The sequence below is a fragment of the Marmota flaviventris genome, chromosome 6 (genome assembly GCF_047511675.1).
Source record: "Marmota flaviventris isolate mMarFla1 chromosome 6, mMarFla1.hap1, whole genome shotgun sequence".
Taxonomy (NCBI): domain Eukaryota; kingdom Metazoa; phylum Chordata; class Mammalia; order Rodentia; family Sciuridae; genus Marmota; species Marmota flaviventris.
In genome coordinates, this window is record NC_092503.1 from 113857758 (window position 1) to 113875641 (window position 17884).

At 50.9% G+C, this 17884-nt stretch overlaps 1 protein-coding gene across 3 annotated transcripts in view; it reads right to left on the bottom strand.

The window, feature by feature from the left end:
* Positions 1 to 17884, bottom strand: part of Daam2 (dishevelled associated activator of morphogenesis 2) — a 106433-nt gene that overhangs the window by 6355 nt on the left and 82194 nt on the right. For 2 of the 3 annotated variants that reach the window (XM_071613432.1, XM_027943719.2), the window contains exons 12-21: positions 16895 to 16953; positions 16581 to 16765; positions 15772 to 16071; positions 11478 to 11585; positions 7883 to 7989; positions 6668 to 6752; positions 4719 to 4825; positions 4523 to 4611; positions 1344 to 1512; positions 1082 to 1189 (exon numbers count right to left, since the gene is read on the bottom strand). In XM_071613432.1, the coding sequence (XP_071469533.1) occupies positions 1082 to 1189; positions 1344 to 1512; positions 4523 to 4611; positions 4719 to 4825; positions 6668 to 6752; positions 7883 to 7989; positions 11478 to 11585; positions 15772 to 16071; positions 16581 to 16765; positions 16895 to 16953 (1317 nt within the window). Of the gene's footprint in view, positions 1 to 1040; positions 1190 to 1343; positions 1513 to 4522; positions 4612 to 4718; positions 4826 to 6667; positions 6753 to 7882; positions 7990 to 11477; positions 11586 to 15771; positions 16072 to 16580; positions 16766 to 16894; positions 16954 to 17884 lie in introns of those variants that run through there. The other variant, XM_071613433.1, reaches the window with a different exon arrangement.

Below are 17884 nucleotides of genomic sequence, written 5' to 3' on the forward strand. Positions count from 1 at the left end.
CACTTTCCTTCTGCCTGCTGGTGCATAGAGTTCTGTTGCATAGACCCTTTTGGATCAGAAATACCATGCTCCATATTTTCTAATGTATGGTCTCTGGCTCAGACTTCTATTTTTTATTAGTATCAGGTACTGCTTATTAGCTCTTAACAGGATTCTGTGGCTTGAATGTGTCCCCAAAAGTTCCTGTATAAAGTTATATTAATGGCATCTGGAAGTAGGGCTGATGAGAGATAATCAGGATTAGATGAGGTCATAAGGGTAAGGACCCCCATGATGTTATCAGTGGCTTTATAAGGACAAGAGACCCAAGCTAGCAATAACACTTGCTGTCTTGCAGTATGATGTCATCTGCCATGTGATGATACACCAGATGCTAAGCAGACCCTGAGGCCATGCTCTTGGACAGCCCAGCCTCCAGAACTGTAAGTCAAATGAACTATTTTTTATAAATTACCCAGTCTCGGGTATTATGTGATAGCAACAGAAGGAAGACACAGGATACTTTGTATGCAGCAAGCATTGGATACCTATTAGCCATTTACATTTTGGGTTCCACTGGAGATGGTTTCTATCAGCCCTTGGGTTCAGGTCTGATTTCTGTAGCAGAGGCTGTTGATGCCCCACGCTATGTCCTCCATCCATCCATTAACATGGCCCCAACTCTTCCAGCTGGGTGAGCACTTTTTCTGGGGTAGCCTCCTCAACCTGTACCCATGATCAGAGAGTTCTAGCCTCCTGAGATGCCCTCAGCCAATAAATGACACAGGATACTGTGTGACTGCCCCAGCGCCCTTACCCCATGGGTGGGATATCCAACCTCCTGGAGTCGCCTAGTGGGGCTTGGTGCCACTTTCCTACCGTGGTAACTGGCTTACCAAGGTCCCTGTTTTGGGCATTCCGTTTCTTCCTAGCTTACTTCCCCACTCCTCTTTTGGTATTTTCTGGAAGCATCACTGAAATAAGGATCTAAGAGCAAACTGTCTGGTTCTCCCAAAAGCAGCCCCTGGATTGCTGCCCACTCCTAGTTAGCCCAAGGTGCATGTCATCATGGGGATAAGGACATCTTAGAGGGACCCCTCACTTGACTTTGGCGGCTTCTGGAAGATGCTGCAGTTCCAAAGGCATGTTTAGGATGTCAGGGAAATGCTTCTCCAGAATCATGATCAGGTAATGGAGCAGAGAGATGTTTCTGTGGATGACAGGTCAGGGGTGAGGGACCAGGAAGCAGAATGAGGGTCAGGAGGAGACCCAGGTAGAAGGCAAAGGGAAACAGGCAGGGAGTCTTGGGGAGAGGGGTCAAGGGTGAGGTGAGTTGGAGGCTAAGGAGGCAAACAGGTCCCCACCTGTCAATGCTGGACTTGGTGTCAGCAATCTTGTTGAGGCTGGCCACCCGAAACCCATAGGCGCCCCCGCGCTGCCCCTTGTTCATGAAGTTGCCAATGGCCAGGACAACCTCTAACATCTGCTTCAGACGCTTGCTGCGAGTCAGCTCCCGGGAGGCCAGCAGGATGGCTGGGAAAGGGGGGACAGGTCAGAGCCTGAGCAGGGCAGCTGCTCCCCTTACACCCCAAGAAGATGCCACGATAGAGTTCAGAGAGCCACTGTCCAATGTCAACTCTTGTGGGCCAGAGGCTTTCCCACTTCTCATCTCCAAGTTTCCAGCTCCACGGACACAGACAAACTCACCAAGACCAAGGCACCAGTCTTCTCGGACAGCACCAATACTTTTCCCAAGAACATACTTGAAAAAACCTTTTCATGCATAAAATGATTATTATGTCCTTTCTATGAATATGATACTTTTCCTTCCTAAACCTAGCACTTAAAAATTTTAAGTTCTGCCATAATGTTGAGCAAAATAAGCCAGCATGAAATTATTCAGAACCTATAACTCCACTTATGTAAATTTCATAACAAAAAAATTACTAAAAGTCTCTTTGGAGAAGAGGGAGGCCTTAATAATTGGAAGGGGGCAACATTTAGGAGAAAGATGCACAGAGGAGTCTGGGGGTCTGGAAACCTTCCAGGTCTGAGCAGGTGTGAGTATATGGAGTTCACTTTATAACAATTCATCAAGTGGGTCTCTCCTCTGTGCTTTGTCCTATTTCAATAAAAAGTTCATTTGGAAAAAAATAGTTCTAAAAGTTTCTGGCAATTTATATTCCTTGGGATAATTTTTCTAAGGTTGATATGCTATTTGAAAAATCTGCAAAGGGATCCTAAAAAAATGCTAAAATGTTGGCCAAACAGAAAATGACAGGGGTTCAAAGGAAATCAGTGTCAATGGGAAAACTCCCCTATGCAGTCCTGACATTTGAGATTCACTCAAGAAGAATATATTCATGAATATATTCATAAGAATATTACATTTGCAACCATATTCATCTTGACTGTATTCAGAGGATGTATTCATAATAATACATAATAAGAATCAGTAAATTTGGTATACTCAGCAATGAACGTGTTCATAGGAATATATTTCAGGATATGTTCATGAATATATTCATAGAAGAACGGGCAAATTTGTCCAAGTTGGTGCATTGGCTTTAGGTAAGTTGACCCAGAGTCCCTGCTGGAGGATGAGAGGATGGCTGTCACTGGCCCGGGACCCAGCTAGGATAGGCTCCATCTTGGATCCTCCGGGAATATTTCCTGGAAGAACTGGAAAGGAGAGTGTGACTCAGCTGCTGCATAATTCTCTACCCGGAATCAAGCACAGGATCTGATTCTATAATAGCCAACCCAGCCCTCTCTACCTCGCCCTCAGACATCCTCCAGCAGAGCGAGTCTTAGGCAGCACAGCTTTTGGAGAGTGACTTTCCCAGCACTTTTGTCTTCCAAACTCATCTTGCTCTATGAAGCTTGATATTAAAGGGAGACCTTCCAGAACATCCCCAGACTATCAGGAAGCACTTAGGAGCAGGAATGGGAAGCTGGAACTGATCCTACCCCATGGCTAAGCTGCTCTGCTTCTGAAGCTCCAATGGCAGTTGCTCCCATTTGCTCCAATGAGCCAGGACACACTAACTGTTGAGCGCACACATCTTGGGCTGTACGCCTTATCTGTGCCTCGTGCCCCAAAGGCTGTGTATGACAGGAGATGAAGATAAGGAATCACCCTGGTCAGAGGGCGAGGAGATACCACCAGAGCTTAGGGATGGAGAGTCACTCCTGAGTTTTTCCTTCTCTCTCAGACCCATTATCTCTAAACACACCTGCAGGTCCCTCACTGCCTGAGGATGGTATGACGGGGGACAGGGTTCAGGTTACAGAAAGTGTCTGCCTTTAGCTCTCCATGCTCCATCCTTCCCCAGAAGCCTCCTGGAAGCCGCCCACTGGACTCCACCAAGGTCCACTCCCTAGACTGACTGCCAGGGAGGGCTGACTGACGCTGGCGTCCAGCAGGGGGGGCCCATGCTCTGCTCTGCCCCAAGCCCTGCACCCTCAGCATCTGGGACACAGGCTCTCTTGTTCCCCTCTGCTGGGCTTCCCAGCCTTTGTCCCCATCCTGCCCTCCTGCCTTTTCTGCAACTCTCGGCTCCTCCCTCCTCTGCCATCCCAACAGGCATCCCCAGGAAGATGTCCTGTGGACAGTCACTGGACCAGGGGAAAGGCGTGGGTTAGGAAGACAGCAAGTGCATCCTTACCCTGGCTCCACCACCCACCAGTGACAACTGCCAGAGTCACCAGGCAACTACCACAGTCCTACTTCAGAGATGAGAAAGGAGGCACATAGAGGGTGACGATAGCACTCACACATGGGACTGTTATAAGGACCAAAGGACACCTTTTTCTTTTTGCATAATGCTTGGTACATGGTTGTCAGAAATAATAATTCTTGTTGGTTTTCAGTTTTTGTTTTTGTTTTGTGGTACTGGTGACTGAGCCCAGTGGGCACTCCACCATTAAGCTGTACCCTAGCCCTCTTTATTTTGAGACAGAGTCTCAGTGCATTGTAGAAACTGCCCTTGAACTTGCAATCCTCCTGCCTCAGCCTCCTGGGTAGCTAGGATTACAGTTGTGCACCACCATACCAGGCAGAGATTAAGGATTTCCCATCTGAAATGGCCTGTTTTGAAGGGGTTTTCCTGCCTCAGAAAATCAGATACCTCCATGAATCACCATATGTAGTTTTTTACTTCTTAGTAGCTCAAACATGAATTAATGTGCCCAGAGGTCTTCTATGAACTTAGCACCTCTCAGGTGAGCAAAACAGATGAGCTCAATGTGCACCAGGTGCTGTTCTAGGTGCAGCTATTATCTTCTCCTTGTTTCTGTTCCACAGTGGGACAGGATGCTCTCCAGGGCAGAGAGTTTGCATGCTGAGACACAGAAATGTGTCACATGGTCGGCACAGAGATTAATATAAATAAGCACATTTTTCTACAACATCACAGTTTAAATTTTGTTTGCCTTTCTTTTTCCCTTTTGGGTTAAGAATAAGGAAGGAGCTTCCCTCTGCCCTATTCATGGATTCCCAGATGCCTCTCCATCCCAGCCCTCCCCCAGCCCTCAGCCATACCTTCAACTTTGGGCTTGGCCTCAGTCAGTCGGTCCTGGAACTTCTTCTTAAAGAAGAGGGCCTGCAGTCGCTGCTGATAGTGGTCGATCCTGTGGACAGAGTGAGCTACATCAGAAGGCCACCGCCACCAGCCCCAGCCCCAGGAGCCAGCTCTGGCCCCCTCTTGGGCCCGCCACCTCCTTCCCGTTTCCCCAACCTGCTCATCTCATAGAGGAAGCGGTCGGCGCGGGCCATGCGCTCCAGCTCGTGTTTGTGCTCCTCCAGGAGGTCAACGTCACTCTTCTCCGGGATGAACTTGAGGAGCTGCAAAGAGCAGGGGCAAGTCAGACAAGAACCTGGTGAGCAGCTGGGAGGGGGTGCAGAGCATGAGAAGCCCAGTTGCTCGGATGGGTGCACCAGACGAGGAGGGCTCAGAGACAGGTGCTCTCGTGTGGACCAGTGCTGAGAGGATGGCACCTCTTTCTTTTTTCTTTTCGCCTTTTAAAACAGATATAGCTTACATACAGTGACGTACATTATTCTGAATTAAAATTAAGTGATTACTTAAAATCAGTAATTCCACACAGCTGGATGATTTTTCTTTTTGAGCAAACTTTATTGCGCTATAATCTCCATGAAATAAAATGTACCCATTTTAAATGTGCAGTTCATTGGGTTTTGTCAAGACCTTCCACTGTACAGTAAGAATAAAGTAAAAAATATTCCCTTCCCCTTAGAGAGTTCCCTTGCTTCATTTCAGAAAGCCCCCTAATACAGCTCAGCTGAATTGTATCACCTTAAACACCGTATAAACAACCTCATTCTGTGTGCTATGGATTAACATGGCCCCCAAATGTCACGTGTTGGAAATTTAATCCCCAAATCACATGTGAATGATATTCAGAGATGGGCCTTTGGGAGGAAAGTAGGATTAGATGAGATCACTAGGGTGGGGCGTCCATAATGGTATGAGTGGCTTTATCATAAGAGGCAAAGGGACCCAAGAAGCATGCTTGCTCTGTCCCATCACGCGATGCCTTCCATCTTGCTATGCTGTGGCACGAGGTCCCCACCAGATGCCAAGCAGATTTCCAGCCTCCAGAACTATGAGCTAAATAGATAAACTTCTATTATTTATAAATTAGTCAGTTTCACATATTTTGTTATAGCACAGAAAATGGGCTATGATGCTATATGGTGTTTTGTTTTGTTTTGTTCAACATAAAGTCTAAGATTCATCCTTACTGTGTATTGGTAATTTGGTACTTATTTATTGCTAATACCAGACTATTTATTCTATTTATTTATAACAACTTTCCTATCAATGGACAGTTGTTCACACCTTGGGGGCTTTATAAATAAAGTTGCTATAAATATTCTGGTGTATGTATTTTAGTCAGTATTGGTACCAGTTCCTCTTGTGCCTACACTGAAGTGCGGGGTTAGTGGGCAGAGGGTAGGCGGGTGTTTAGCCTCCACATGCACCGCCTGAGAATCTCAATGGTTTCATGTCCTCACAGCACCTGGTACTGTCCATCTTCCTAATTTTAGCTACTGGGGTGTGTATTAGCTACTCCTGTGGCTCCTGGTCTCTCTAATGGCCAATAGCACTGTGTACCTTTTCACAAGTTCACTGGCCACTTGGAAATCCTCTTTCATTAAGTGCTTCATCAAGTCTTTTGCTTATTTTTAAAAGTTGATGTGTTTGCCATTTTTTCATTGATGTGAAGGGGTGTGTGTGTGTGTGTGTGTACACACATGTGTACAGCAATAAACTTCTTCTTGGCTTGTCTTTTCATTCTAGTAACAGTGCCTTTGATAGATGGTGGCTCTTAATTTTAATGAAATCCAATTGTTTTCTAGGTTTCTCTTAAAGGACACAGCAAATTGAGGTAGAAGAGATTTGGGAAGATGTGACCACTGTTCACCCTGAGTTTGCTTTGAGACCTCATACCTCCTTCCAGAGGGCTCAAGGATCCCTGGCAGCCTTTTCCACCCTTCCCCCAGAAAGGTTAGTCCAGGGAAGTTTCTAGAAACCTTTTCCCCAACTACTCCAGCCTGCCTTCTCCTTGCCCCAAGAGTCTCAGCGTCTCTGGGGGCTGTGGGGAAGGGGTGGGGCTGGCTATCCCCAGGTTCAGCTCCCTTCCTTCCCATGAGGTTCCTCACCTGCTCCAGCATGTCCTTAGCAAGGTCCTCCTGCTCATCCATCTTCAAAATGGCCTGCCGGATCTCCTCGTTAGAAAGCTTCAACCTGAGACAAAGCCCACCACTGAGCAGCCCGGTCTGGCCCCTCAGCTAAGACACCCCCAAACCTCCTTCTCCAGATGACACAGTCTCAGCCTCTTATCTGTCCTGAACGTGGACTTGGGAGTATGCTGATGGCGCTCTGTCCACGCCTTATTAGACTAAACTAATATGAGTCATCCCATCTACTTGAAAACAGGTATTTTAGTGTCTCAGTGGAGACTTGAGCCACTGGTGTCTTGCTTGAGGCTTTGTCAGAGCTGCCAGGGGCATTTGGGTGTAGAAGGGACATCACCAGTGCAGACTCCTCCTCATGCCTAAAGATCTATAGCACCGCCATGGAGGACAGGCCTTCTGAGGGGAGTTTCCTCCCCCTTTCATTCTCAGGAGACAGAGTTGCTCTCGGTCCCTGACAGTTCCTGGCTCCCACACAGCTGCTCCAATCAGTCTTGCCGTCTGGGACAGGGAGAAGCCAGCCCCCTACACGCCTGACAGCCTTCCCCAGCCCCTCCATATGCACACCCACACCCACGGGAGCCCCAGAGATCCAGCACATCCCACCATCAAATGAAAGAAACTGAGGCTTGGGGCCTTGTGGGAGCACAGAGGAGCAGATGTCCCAGAGGCAACTGGGGGCAACACTAAGAATAGTACGGGAGGCAGTGCCCCTGACCCTGACTGGGGGAGGCCCCGCACAGAAGCTGTGCTGTTAGTGCAGATACTGCCCTGTTTGTTCTGCGGGAGCGGGAAATGCCTAGGGGCTGAGATCATGCTGCTCTGTGGCCTGAGCTGAGTGGGGCCCTCCATGGGCTTAGAGCAGCTCAGCTGCCAGACGCTGACCAGGCTGGTCAGGGGCCTGGTGACTGGGGCAGTTTCCTGTTTGCACAGCCCCAGGCTGCTGCTTAACGAGGGACTCCCAGGAGAGGACTCTAGATCAGTGTCCATTCCCTTCCCCAGGGACAGCAAAGGAGGAGGCCAGAGATGCCATCACCCCATTCCTCTGCCACCCCTCTTGTTAGACACTCAGCGCAACTTCCTTCTGCCTTAGCCCCATCTTGGACCGTGCTCCCTGGAGGGCCCACTCTTTCCCAGCAGAACCTCTCTTGGAGGGGCCTTAGGGACAGGGCTAGCACGTACTTGGAGAGAAGAATGATACAGTTCTGCGCCCTCCGGCCATCAATGACTGACAGCTCTTTGACCTTGCGGGAGGCCAGGTAGATGTCCTCTGTGGAGCCCAACTCCTTCTGCAATGAGTCCAGGGGAAGCACTGAGATGTATGCCTTCCCCAGTCGTCTTCTTGACCACCCGCCAGGAGCCACCCTCCTACCAACCTGGGGATACTTAGAACAGAAGGCGGAGGAAGGAGGAAAGAAGAAGATGGAGGAGAGGACAGTGTTGAATAACTAGCTCTCACAGGAAGGATCTGGGATTTTACCACAAGCTAGAAAGCATTGGTGGAGAGACTGAAGACCACCCTTTTAGACATTATCCTCCCTGGGTAACCTGTGGAAGGGGCTGTTCTAATGGGGAGAGGTCTGACTGATCCCTGTGACTTTAGGTAATGTGACATGACCTACCATGTCCCCCACAAGATCAAGCCCCACTCATCATGCCCTCCTCTCAGACAACCCCCCCAAGCTGATCATGAGACGTTGGTCCAAGCCCCATAAGGCCACGGCCTCCAACTCCCAGGGATTTCAGGTGATGCCCAACATGCCCAGGGCAAAGGGCATCCATGTGGCTAGGGGTGCAGAAACTGGGGCAAAATTCCAAGCAGAATTCTCCCCTCTGGGGTTCCAGCAGATTCTCAAGAACTCAAAGATTCTACCCCTTCTTGCCTTGGGCCTTGGAGAGGGAGATGGTGAGGCTCTCGGGTGGACTCTGCCTACTCTGGAGACTTCCTCCACAGAACCTGTGTGGCTCCATGGTGCCCAGCTCCAGGGGCCGCTACTCACATGTTTATCTTTGGAAGTTAGGCCCCTGGAGTTGGCAGTGCCCACCCAGGCAGACCTTCAGGAAAGCCTCGCCGTGGGCCTGGCAGGAGAGATGCAGACCGAGAAGCTTTCTCCTTTCTCCCTAAACAGCCCCCATTGCTGGCGGAGGTCTTCTGCACCACCCTCCCTTTCCTAGGTTTCTTTTTTCTCTTTGGGGGCCCTCCTGCATGCCCCCCTATCTGGATGTCCACAGATGAGTAAGAAGGTAGGAGGTGAAATGGGCAAGCCCTTGTTTTGGGCCCACTTCAGGGCATCAGCCCAGGAGAGTGGGCTCATCACCTGAAGTGATGAGAGCCCTGAGAGTGACTCACCTGCTGAGGAGGATTAGTTATCAGCTCCTAGGTAGGCAGCAGCCATAGCCAACAGAGAATTAAACATGCACAACGTTAGTCAAAAGTTTTGGGGACCTGGAGCAGCAGGACAGACATGGGCACCCTCAGCATCTACACTGTCCACTTGTCCCCTGGAGACCCCCATGATTGGAAACAGGAACCCAGAAGTAGCCCTGGACATGCACCACAGAGAAGCCAGACATGCAGAGATCAGGCAGCTCCTCCCCATGCTCTGGGCCCAGCTGATCCTCCATCAGGGGAGCAAGCTGAGCTCCCCCAGCCCAGGCCTTGACACCCACTCTTCCCTCTCCTCTGCTGAGAATCTGCCCAGAGGGCAGAGGGCATCTCTCTGCCTGGCATGAGCTCCTCTTTCTCATCATAGGTGAGAACTTGAAACGGAGCTTGTGGAAGCTGTGTGCATCAGGGCAGGGGGGCAGGTCTCCCTAGCTTGCTCCTTGCCCTTTATCCTTCAGTGTCTAAGGGAACCAAGAAGGCACAGCTGCATCTGTGTCCTCCCTTCCTGACCCTGATGGAGTTGAAGCTACCAACTCAGAACCTGCCCAGGACACAGAGGGAAGGCCATGGCTCCCAGGACCTCCCCTGGCCCACCACCCACCATCCAGGACCTGGAGACAGGAAGAGGAGGTGACAAGGGAAACACAGACCCTGAGGTCACCCCAGTTTGGCTGCTGTCATTTCAGTTACAGAGACTGGGCTGCTCCTGAGTGACAGTATTCTGGCTGAACCCAGCCCCGGATCAGGGCTGCACTGACTGGGCTCCGAGGGGTGAGGCAGGCCGAGGGTCTTTCAGTCTTAACTCCTGCTCAACTCATCAAACCAGAAGGCCCCACACCCAGCTTGTCCTAAACCTCACACCAACTCTTCTGACTGGTCCCCAGCCCAGCCACCACAGAGCCTTGGAGACTGGCCAGGCCAGGCCAGAACTCTGACCTGAAGGAAGACTCTCAAACTAGGGGAGGTGAGTGATGATCACACCTGACTCCCACCCATTCCTGCACACTCCCTCTGTCCCCAGAACCCACCAGGGAGCTCCAGTTCCCACGAGCACCATGCTCAGCAGGGCTCCTTCAGTCCCCACAGCCCTGGCCACTCCCAGTGGGCATGCCAGCCTGACCCAGATATTGGCTCCTGGAATTAGGAGTGGACCTTCAAATGCCTTGGTACCTACAACTAAATAAACAGTCACTTGTTTTTTTCTAGAATCCCAAGATGGCCTGAGCCTGACACCACCCCCACCTCTTTGACCAGAGCCCAGGGAGAACAGTCACACATGTCCTTGGCCCTGATTGCCCTCCGGAAGGGTCATCCACAGGCCCGAGCAGGGTAGGACACCTGTGGGAGCAAGGTCATAGCATCTAGCCACTGCCCAGGACCCAGGAGGCCCAAGACCCATCACTGGTACTAGAAGTCCTCCAGTCTGGAAGCCTGGACTGAGCAGAGAGAACAGGAGGATGGTAACACAACCCCAGCAGGAGGCAGCCCCTGGGAGCAGGCCAGAGAGAAAGCAAGGGCCTTCCAGCCTCAGACTGGGTGTTCTCAAACTGGACTTAATGGGGAAGGGCCCCAGATGTGCTAGTTACACTCAGACTCCTGACCCTCCACCCATGTCATGAAGTACATTCGATACTTGAGGATGGGGTCTGAGAATCAGCACTTCTGGCTTCTCCGCAGGTGCCCAGCACAGTCGAAGGCCTATGCCTCAGGAATGCCCTGTGTTTGGCCACCAACCTACTCCCCTAACTTTGTAGCTTTAGAGCCAGACTCTGTCCAGCTGTGTGTACATAGAGCCAGTGGAGCAGACCAGGGCCTCTCCTGGCCTTTGAGGGCCTGGTCCAGCTTAAGCCCCCTGACGTGACATAGAGCAGCACCCCCCGGAACCCCTCCTTCCTTGCAGTGTTAACATCTTCTGCTCAACAGACCATGGTGGGGGTGTTGGGAGATAAGAACATGGTTGGGAAAGTGGTTTGAAAGTTACACAACTTCTAGGTTAGTCTCCAAATCCCAGACCAAACAGTAAGGGTCAGTGGTGGCCAGGCCTTGGGACTCTACCTCCAGTACCCCAGGATGACAATGAGAAATGGCATCATACTACTTCATCATTTGGTCTGTAACTAAAACATTGTGGCATTTCCCTTGCTGGACTACACACCTCCCATTCTTATCTAGGTCCTCAGTACAAACATGGAATCTCATCAAGAACAAAATCATTCAGAATTCATGTGCAGAAGGAAAAACCAATCGGGGAGGGGAGGAGGGAGGGAGGGAGGTAAAGAGGAAGGGGACAGGATGGTAAGAGGAAGGCGAGGGTCTGACTTCCAAGAGTGTGGAGTGTGGAATTAAGACCAGAAGTCAAGGCCCAAGAGGCCAGAGGGAGCAAGGTCTTACCTGGTGCCTCTGATAGGCGGAAAACATTTTTTCAAAATCCTCTAGGTCCAGAATCTGAAATACCTGCATGTCATCAATCTCATTCCATATGGTGCCAGGGACACGCTCCTAGGATTCAGGACAGGGGAAAAAAAAAAAACCTATGATTGATCTAACGCCTTCATCAGGAAGATGCCCAATGCATCTGTCCCCTAGGGACACCTACTACAATGGCCAGGCTTTCAGGCCTTCAGAAAGGGGTCAGTTCCTACCCCTCCAACCTCTGCCCCTCTTTAACATGCTGCTCCAGGGTAGAGCCCCAAGACAGCTTCCTTCTCTTCCCTTTCATGGGGGCCACTGTAAGCTCATCTCAGAAATCACTGGAAGCACTGAGTGATGGGTAGGAGACAGGAAAGCAGAGGAACCGGCCACCTGCATGGGCCGACTCTCCACAAAGGGCAGAGTTGGCTAGAAGCTGCTCCCTCCCTGGTTGGAATCCCTGGGAGGATCAGAGTGCACACAGATTTGGGATCCTCAAAGCTTTTGCACAGGCTGCATTTCCTGTTTGAGATGGCTGGCTATTTCATTTCCCAAGGTCTTCCTCCTCCTCTCCCAGATAACCAAAAAGTGGATGAATGCCAAAGGTTGGGACACCCTGGCCCCTGTAGTGACTGCTCAGAACATCCAGGCTTTGCCACAACTTCCTGTGGTCAGACCCAGGGAAGGTGTCCCCATCCTTAATGACTGGGATGGGCCCAGAACTTTCTGTCCTAATGTCTCTCAGTTGAGACAGTACCACCCTCCCTGTAGGACCCTTGCACTGGGGTCTGGAAAGGACCCGTTAGCCAAGCCAGAAACAGTCCAGCAGTCTCGTGACACTCTGATAATGGCTTAGGAGACAGCAGTATGGACTAAGAGGACTTGAGTGTGGTGCACCCTCCCCCACCAGTATGCTCCACCCTTGGGCTCCTGGGAATCTTCACCTCATCCAGAGCATGCTGTCCTTGAAAAGAGAACCTCCCGCCCTCCTCTGCCTAGAGGGCAGCCAGGGGACCTTCTGAATACCTCCTCCTCGTCCCCCTCAGCGAGGCTTGGAGAGAGAAGCGTACCTTTCACTCACTTTTATTTTCTTAAACTCTGAAAGGGGGAGGCTAGGCTAGAGTCAGGGGGTGGGGACATTCCTGTGGCCTTCTGAAGGCCAGGGACCCTCGTGAGGAATGCCTGGCTGGGAAGCTCAGAGCAGTAAGGAATACAGGCAACTGGCCAAACCCAACACAGACGCATTCTTTTCATGGCAGAAAAGACCAGAGTGAGTGTGTGTGTACATACATACCCAGGAGCATGCGTGGGGTAGAGGAAGGAGACTGGGGAGAGGGACTGGGCTCTTGGCAAGGGGATGTGGGAGGAAGAGAGAGATGGGAGGGGGACCTGAATCAGAGAAGCAGGGAGGGGCGCTGGCTGCAGGAGTGTGGGGCGCTGAGTGACCCAGCATCGTCGCCTTGACAGGAAAACCGCATAAATCCAGGCCTGGGGGTGGAGGTGGGGAGAGGGAGGCCCACAGAGCTAAATCTTCCCATCCTCCTTATTCTTCATGAGGTCAGGTTAAGAAGAAAGGGCTAGAACAGAGCGCTGGGTGTCGAACATGGGGAAGAACTTCCCGTGAGGCACCAGACAGATCACCTGGGCCCTCTCTCATTTTCTCCAAACACAGCCCCCCTACCCCAGCTTCCTCACATCTTCCAGAAGGATTTGTGGCTCTTCCTGGAGGTCTCCCTGAGGTCTGGAGCCAGAGAGAGGTCAGTGTGTTCCTGATATTCTCCACGACCTAACCGTCATTGCGTCACCCCGAGGTGCCCGTCGTGTATCATAATTCCCAAATTTAATTTTTCCATCACCCTGGCCAAGACCCCATCATCTCTAGTCTTGATTCCTGGGACTTCTGGACCTCTACAGTTAGCCTTTATCTTTCTCAGAAACACATTTCATCACATCTTCCTCATAGAGCATTGCCTGTGGGAACAGGCTGAGCCGGCGGGCTGACGTCCCCAGCCCTGCCACCACGTGGGTCTGTGGGCACAGAGGGATTCTCTTCTTACCCACGTCACACAAAAAGAAGCTGAGTCTCAGGATGCCTACCTCCCTGGGTCATCGTGACAGCATACTTAGGGCACACATGGCAGTGCCACTAATAACTAATCTGACATTATTATTATTAGGGCTTCCTATGTGTCAAGTCTCTGTTTGAGTCTTTAACATATATTAATTCAAGTGATCCTCACAACCACCTTTTGAAATGGATATCAGCATTAAAGCCCAAACAATTAAAAAATCTGCCCTTTTTGCACAATTAAAAAATTAGGGACAGGATAGCAAGTTCTCAAATACTTCTCAATGCCCCTCTACCCTGCTCTGCCAAGAAAGTCTACAATTCCCATGAATGTTCCCAGGCATCCACTCCATCAAAATGACACCTTCCCGTCTGGTAATGATGCTTTGGCCTGCTTTGGCCTGCTCTGGCCTGCTCTGGCCTGCTCTGGGTCCCTAGGGAATTCATGTGGCCTTTACTATTAGTGGACCCCAGAGAAAATCCTAAGCCCAAAGCTCCCTAACAGTGAAAAGTTCCTCCCCTAAAATCAGCTGCTTTGTGTGGATTCCTTAACCATGAGCACACATGAGAACTTAAAATGACATTTTTAAAACCTTAAATTTTTGGTAAGCATGGGAGACAAAAATATTATTTCTCCTTGACCACAATAAAAAACGTTGAGTCTGCTCATGAACCGTGATCATTCCCACATAGCAATGGCTTTGGGTCTAGAGAGCCCTCTGCCTTCTCAGCTATCATTGCTTTTCTGGCCATGGAGAAGCATCCACGGGCCACAACTGTGCAGTACAGCTGTCCTGAGTTTTTACAGTCTTGTTTTTAAATGCTGCTAACAGGTGACTCTAAAACCCAACCACTTGGGTATGATCGGAGGCCTGGGAGACTATAAGGGAGATGTGTCCATGCTGTGGGTTTCCACATAGTTTAGAAGACCAGAGGTGGAAGGAATCGTAGAGATGGCCTCGCAGAGAAGAAACTGAGTTACAGATGAGTGATGTAGACAGGTAGTTGAGTCAAACTGGGTTTGGTTCAAAGTTCAAACCTCTCCCCTGACCCATGTGGTCAAGATCTCTAGCTGTTTCCTGACCACCTTCCTAATTTGCCAGATTCTAAGCTCTCATGGGGCAGTGCCATCTCTCACCTTTAGCATTATCATATCCCCAGTGGAAAGTTCTAGGCAAAGCAGACCTCAGCCTGGCTGGCCAGCTAGTCCACCATCAGGAAGGGCCATCTAACCAACAGCAGGCCCCTGGCTTAGAAATCTCTATCTACTTATCTCTCCTCCCGCCTTAAGTCTCCATCTGAGTTCACTGACACTCCAACACAATGCTAAGTTATGGATTCCCTGTGAGTTAGTTCAACAGGCCCCTATAACAGAGTCCAAGGAGATCCATGAACCCCAGCCCCAAGTTGGTGCCTTCACGGCATGGCCAGGGTAGCAGAAACCAGTTACCCTGAGTGTATTTGCCCCGGGGACCAAACCAGTGGTTCTCTTAGTAAGATTTGCCATTATTCAAGAACCAGGGGGAGGACTTTGTCCAAATTGTTCAATTATTAGGGGTCCACTGAGACCCGGGGCATCTATAAGCTTGTGAATCAATAGAAGAATCAACTCCCACCCCTGGGCCTGGGATTGGTGATTATTGGTGATTATTGGTGATTTATTAGAGGGCCTCTCACTGTTGCTCTAGAAATGTAAACACCGTATGCAGCTCTCCCAGGAGGAGGCCAAAGTGGCTCTATCTTCCCGTTGAACTCTTCAGTCCTTTGTACACACTGCCCTGATCTTCACCAACATCTGGACCTCAGCCCCAGTTCTGCCTATATTTTCCACCCTTTCCCTCAAATCAACCCTCTCCTTGAAATTCTAGCCCAGCCCTGTTGTGTCCAGAGAGCAGCCTGCCTGGCGCAGGCCCTGAGCTCTCTGCCACTCTGTCAGCCCTCAGCACACACAAGCTCCTCTTCCAGGTAGCCTTGTTGACATGGGCAGAGCACACGCCTAGCATCTCTCCCAATGCAGACGTTCTCCCCAGGGCACCGTGAGCTGCTGGCTGCAGCAACCCTCTCATCTGCATCAACTGTGACTCCATCCCCCCACCACCAAAGATGGAGCCCAACCCTGGGGAAGACGTCAAGCAATAGACAATGCAGAGGTCTGACCTCCACTGGCTGCAGGAGAATGGACCAGCTGCCCCCTTCCTGGCCACTCACCTCATTCAGCTTGACCCAGTTGAAGGACTTCAGTGGGTGGGAAGGTTGGGGGACACGCTTTTTCCTGAGTGGGACATCACTGCTGGGGAAGGGGTCCTGAGGGAGGGGGAGGCCCATGCTGAAGCAAGGTGGGGCGCCGGGGGGTGTGGGAGGCCCTCCAGGTGGTGGGGGTGGGGGTGGAGGTGGGGGGCAACAGGAAAAGGGGAGAGGAGGTGGGGGTGGAGGCAGGTCGTTGGTTGTCACCGACGAAGACAAGGGAAGTGGACCTCCAGGGGGAGGGGGGGAAGATACAGGGCCCGTCTGTAAGGAGACAGAAAAATCAAAAGGTTCAAGCCATCAGCATTGATGCCAACCAGTTCCCACCACCATTTCCTTCTTCACTTAGTTTCCATCTATCCTAGACCCCAAATCCTGCTCTTACCTCCCACATAGTCAAACAGACACTGGAAAATCAGTCACAGTCATCACAATAAAGCAGCTGGGTTGGTGCATACAGTTGTTCATGCTACAGACTGCACAAGGACATCCAGCTGCGAGGGTAAGGGGGAGCAGATATCCCACCCGCACTTTCCTATCCAAGGGCCTTTCCTGGGATAATGTCATCCAGAGCAAGGGGCATTGTGTTTCTAATGAACACAAGGTGGCACACATACAGCCTCAGGGGTCCTTTGGGTCCTGACCTGAGTCCCCCTTTCTTTTCTCCTTCATTTTGGGGGCCTTGGCTCCTCCCCACGCCTACTCTGCCCACCCTGTTCCAAAGCCTAGGGTCTCAGCTGAGCCACATCAAAGGGAAGAGAGTGACCACATACCGAGATCTCACTGAGTTGGGCGACCAGCTCTGCCACTTGTCCCTTAGCCTGACGCAGCTCCTGGGACTCTCGGGCCAGCTTGTCCTTCATCTTGTTCAGCGTCCGCATCATCTCTTCCTTCTCCAGCGTCTTGGTCTCACACTCCCGCTCCTTTCTCTCCAGCCGACTCACAAGCTCCATGTGTTCTGGCATGGGGGAGGGGCCAGGGAGGAGGAGGAGCGGGTGTGGGTCTGCAGCCCTCTCCATGGCAGGAGATGGGGTCCCAGGTGGGGCTGGGGGTGGGGAGCGCAGCAGGCTTGGGCAGAACCTCTCACCTTTCCGGAACTTCTCAGCCTGGTCACGCCACTGTTTCACCTCATTCTCATTGATGAGCCTGGTGAAGTGGGGGAGCGAAAGGAAGGGGGCCATGTGACCCTTGCCCAGCATTCACAGCTCCCAGAAGACAGGCCCTGTGTTCATGTACCCTGATCTCCAAACTGCCTAGCCACGTCAAGGAGGCAGGAATTTTAACTTCTCCGATCTCTGTCCAGGTCTCTGTTCTTGCCCAGTCCTCACATGGAGTAGGAAGGACCTGGAGACACCTTATAAGCTAAGTCTTTGAAGGAACTGAGACTCAGAGAACAGAGATGGGGATGACAGCTAACCCACGGCAGAACTAGGACTGCATCTCATGCTTTCCTTAGTTGTACGACTCTCGTATCCCTTTATAAAAATAGGCCTGTGCATCTGAGATAGAAATGCTAGCTCTATCATGGTGCAGGCTTCCAAAGACCAATGTGTAACAACAAGAGAAACTGCTCACCCCCCAAAACACAGAACAAGTAGGTAGAGAGGGGACACATCTAAAATACAGGATGTCCTCATTCATGTCAGACTCCTGTCACAAGGTAGCAGAAGTAAGCTTTTACCTAGACATCAAGATATATGAGGGTTAAGATGCAAAGTGAGATCCCACAGTCTTTTGTTTTGTGAATGTGAATGTGTGAGCCAGTTAGATCCACGACTTTTGGCCTGCTCAACCACATCAAGGAGAGAAAGAGGGAGGGGGTATAGAGAGGGGAAGGATTTGGTGATGGGATTTCTTTGCAGTGATTGCTGTGGTCACTGGGATGCTACCTCCTCCTCCACCATCCAGGAAAGGGTTTTCTCTGGGCCCATGAGTTTTGGGCCCAGGTTCCCTGACAAAAGGAGGGAGACAGAGTAGACTGGGTTCTGGCTTGGACCCAGGAAATCCAGTGGGTGGAGGAGAATTGATCAGGAAAGGCTGATGAGCTGGGAGCTGCTGGCACTCCTAGGTTTCCTGC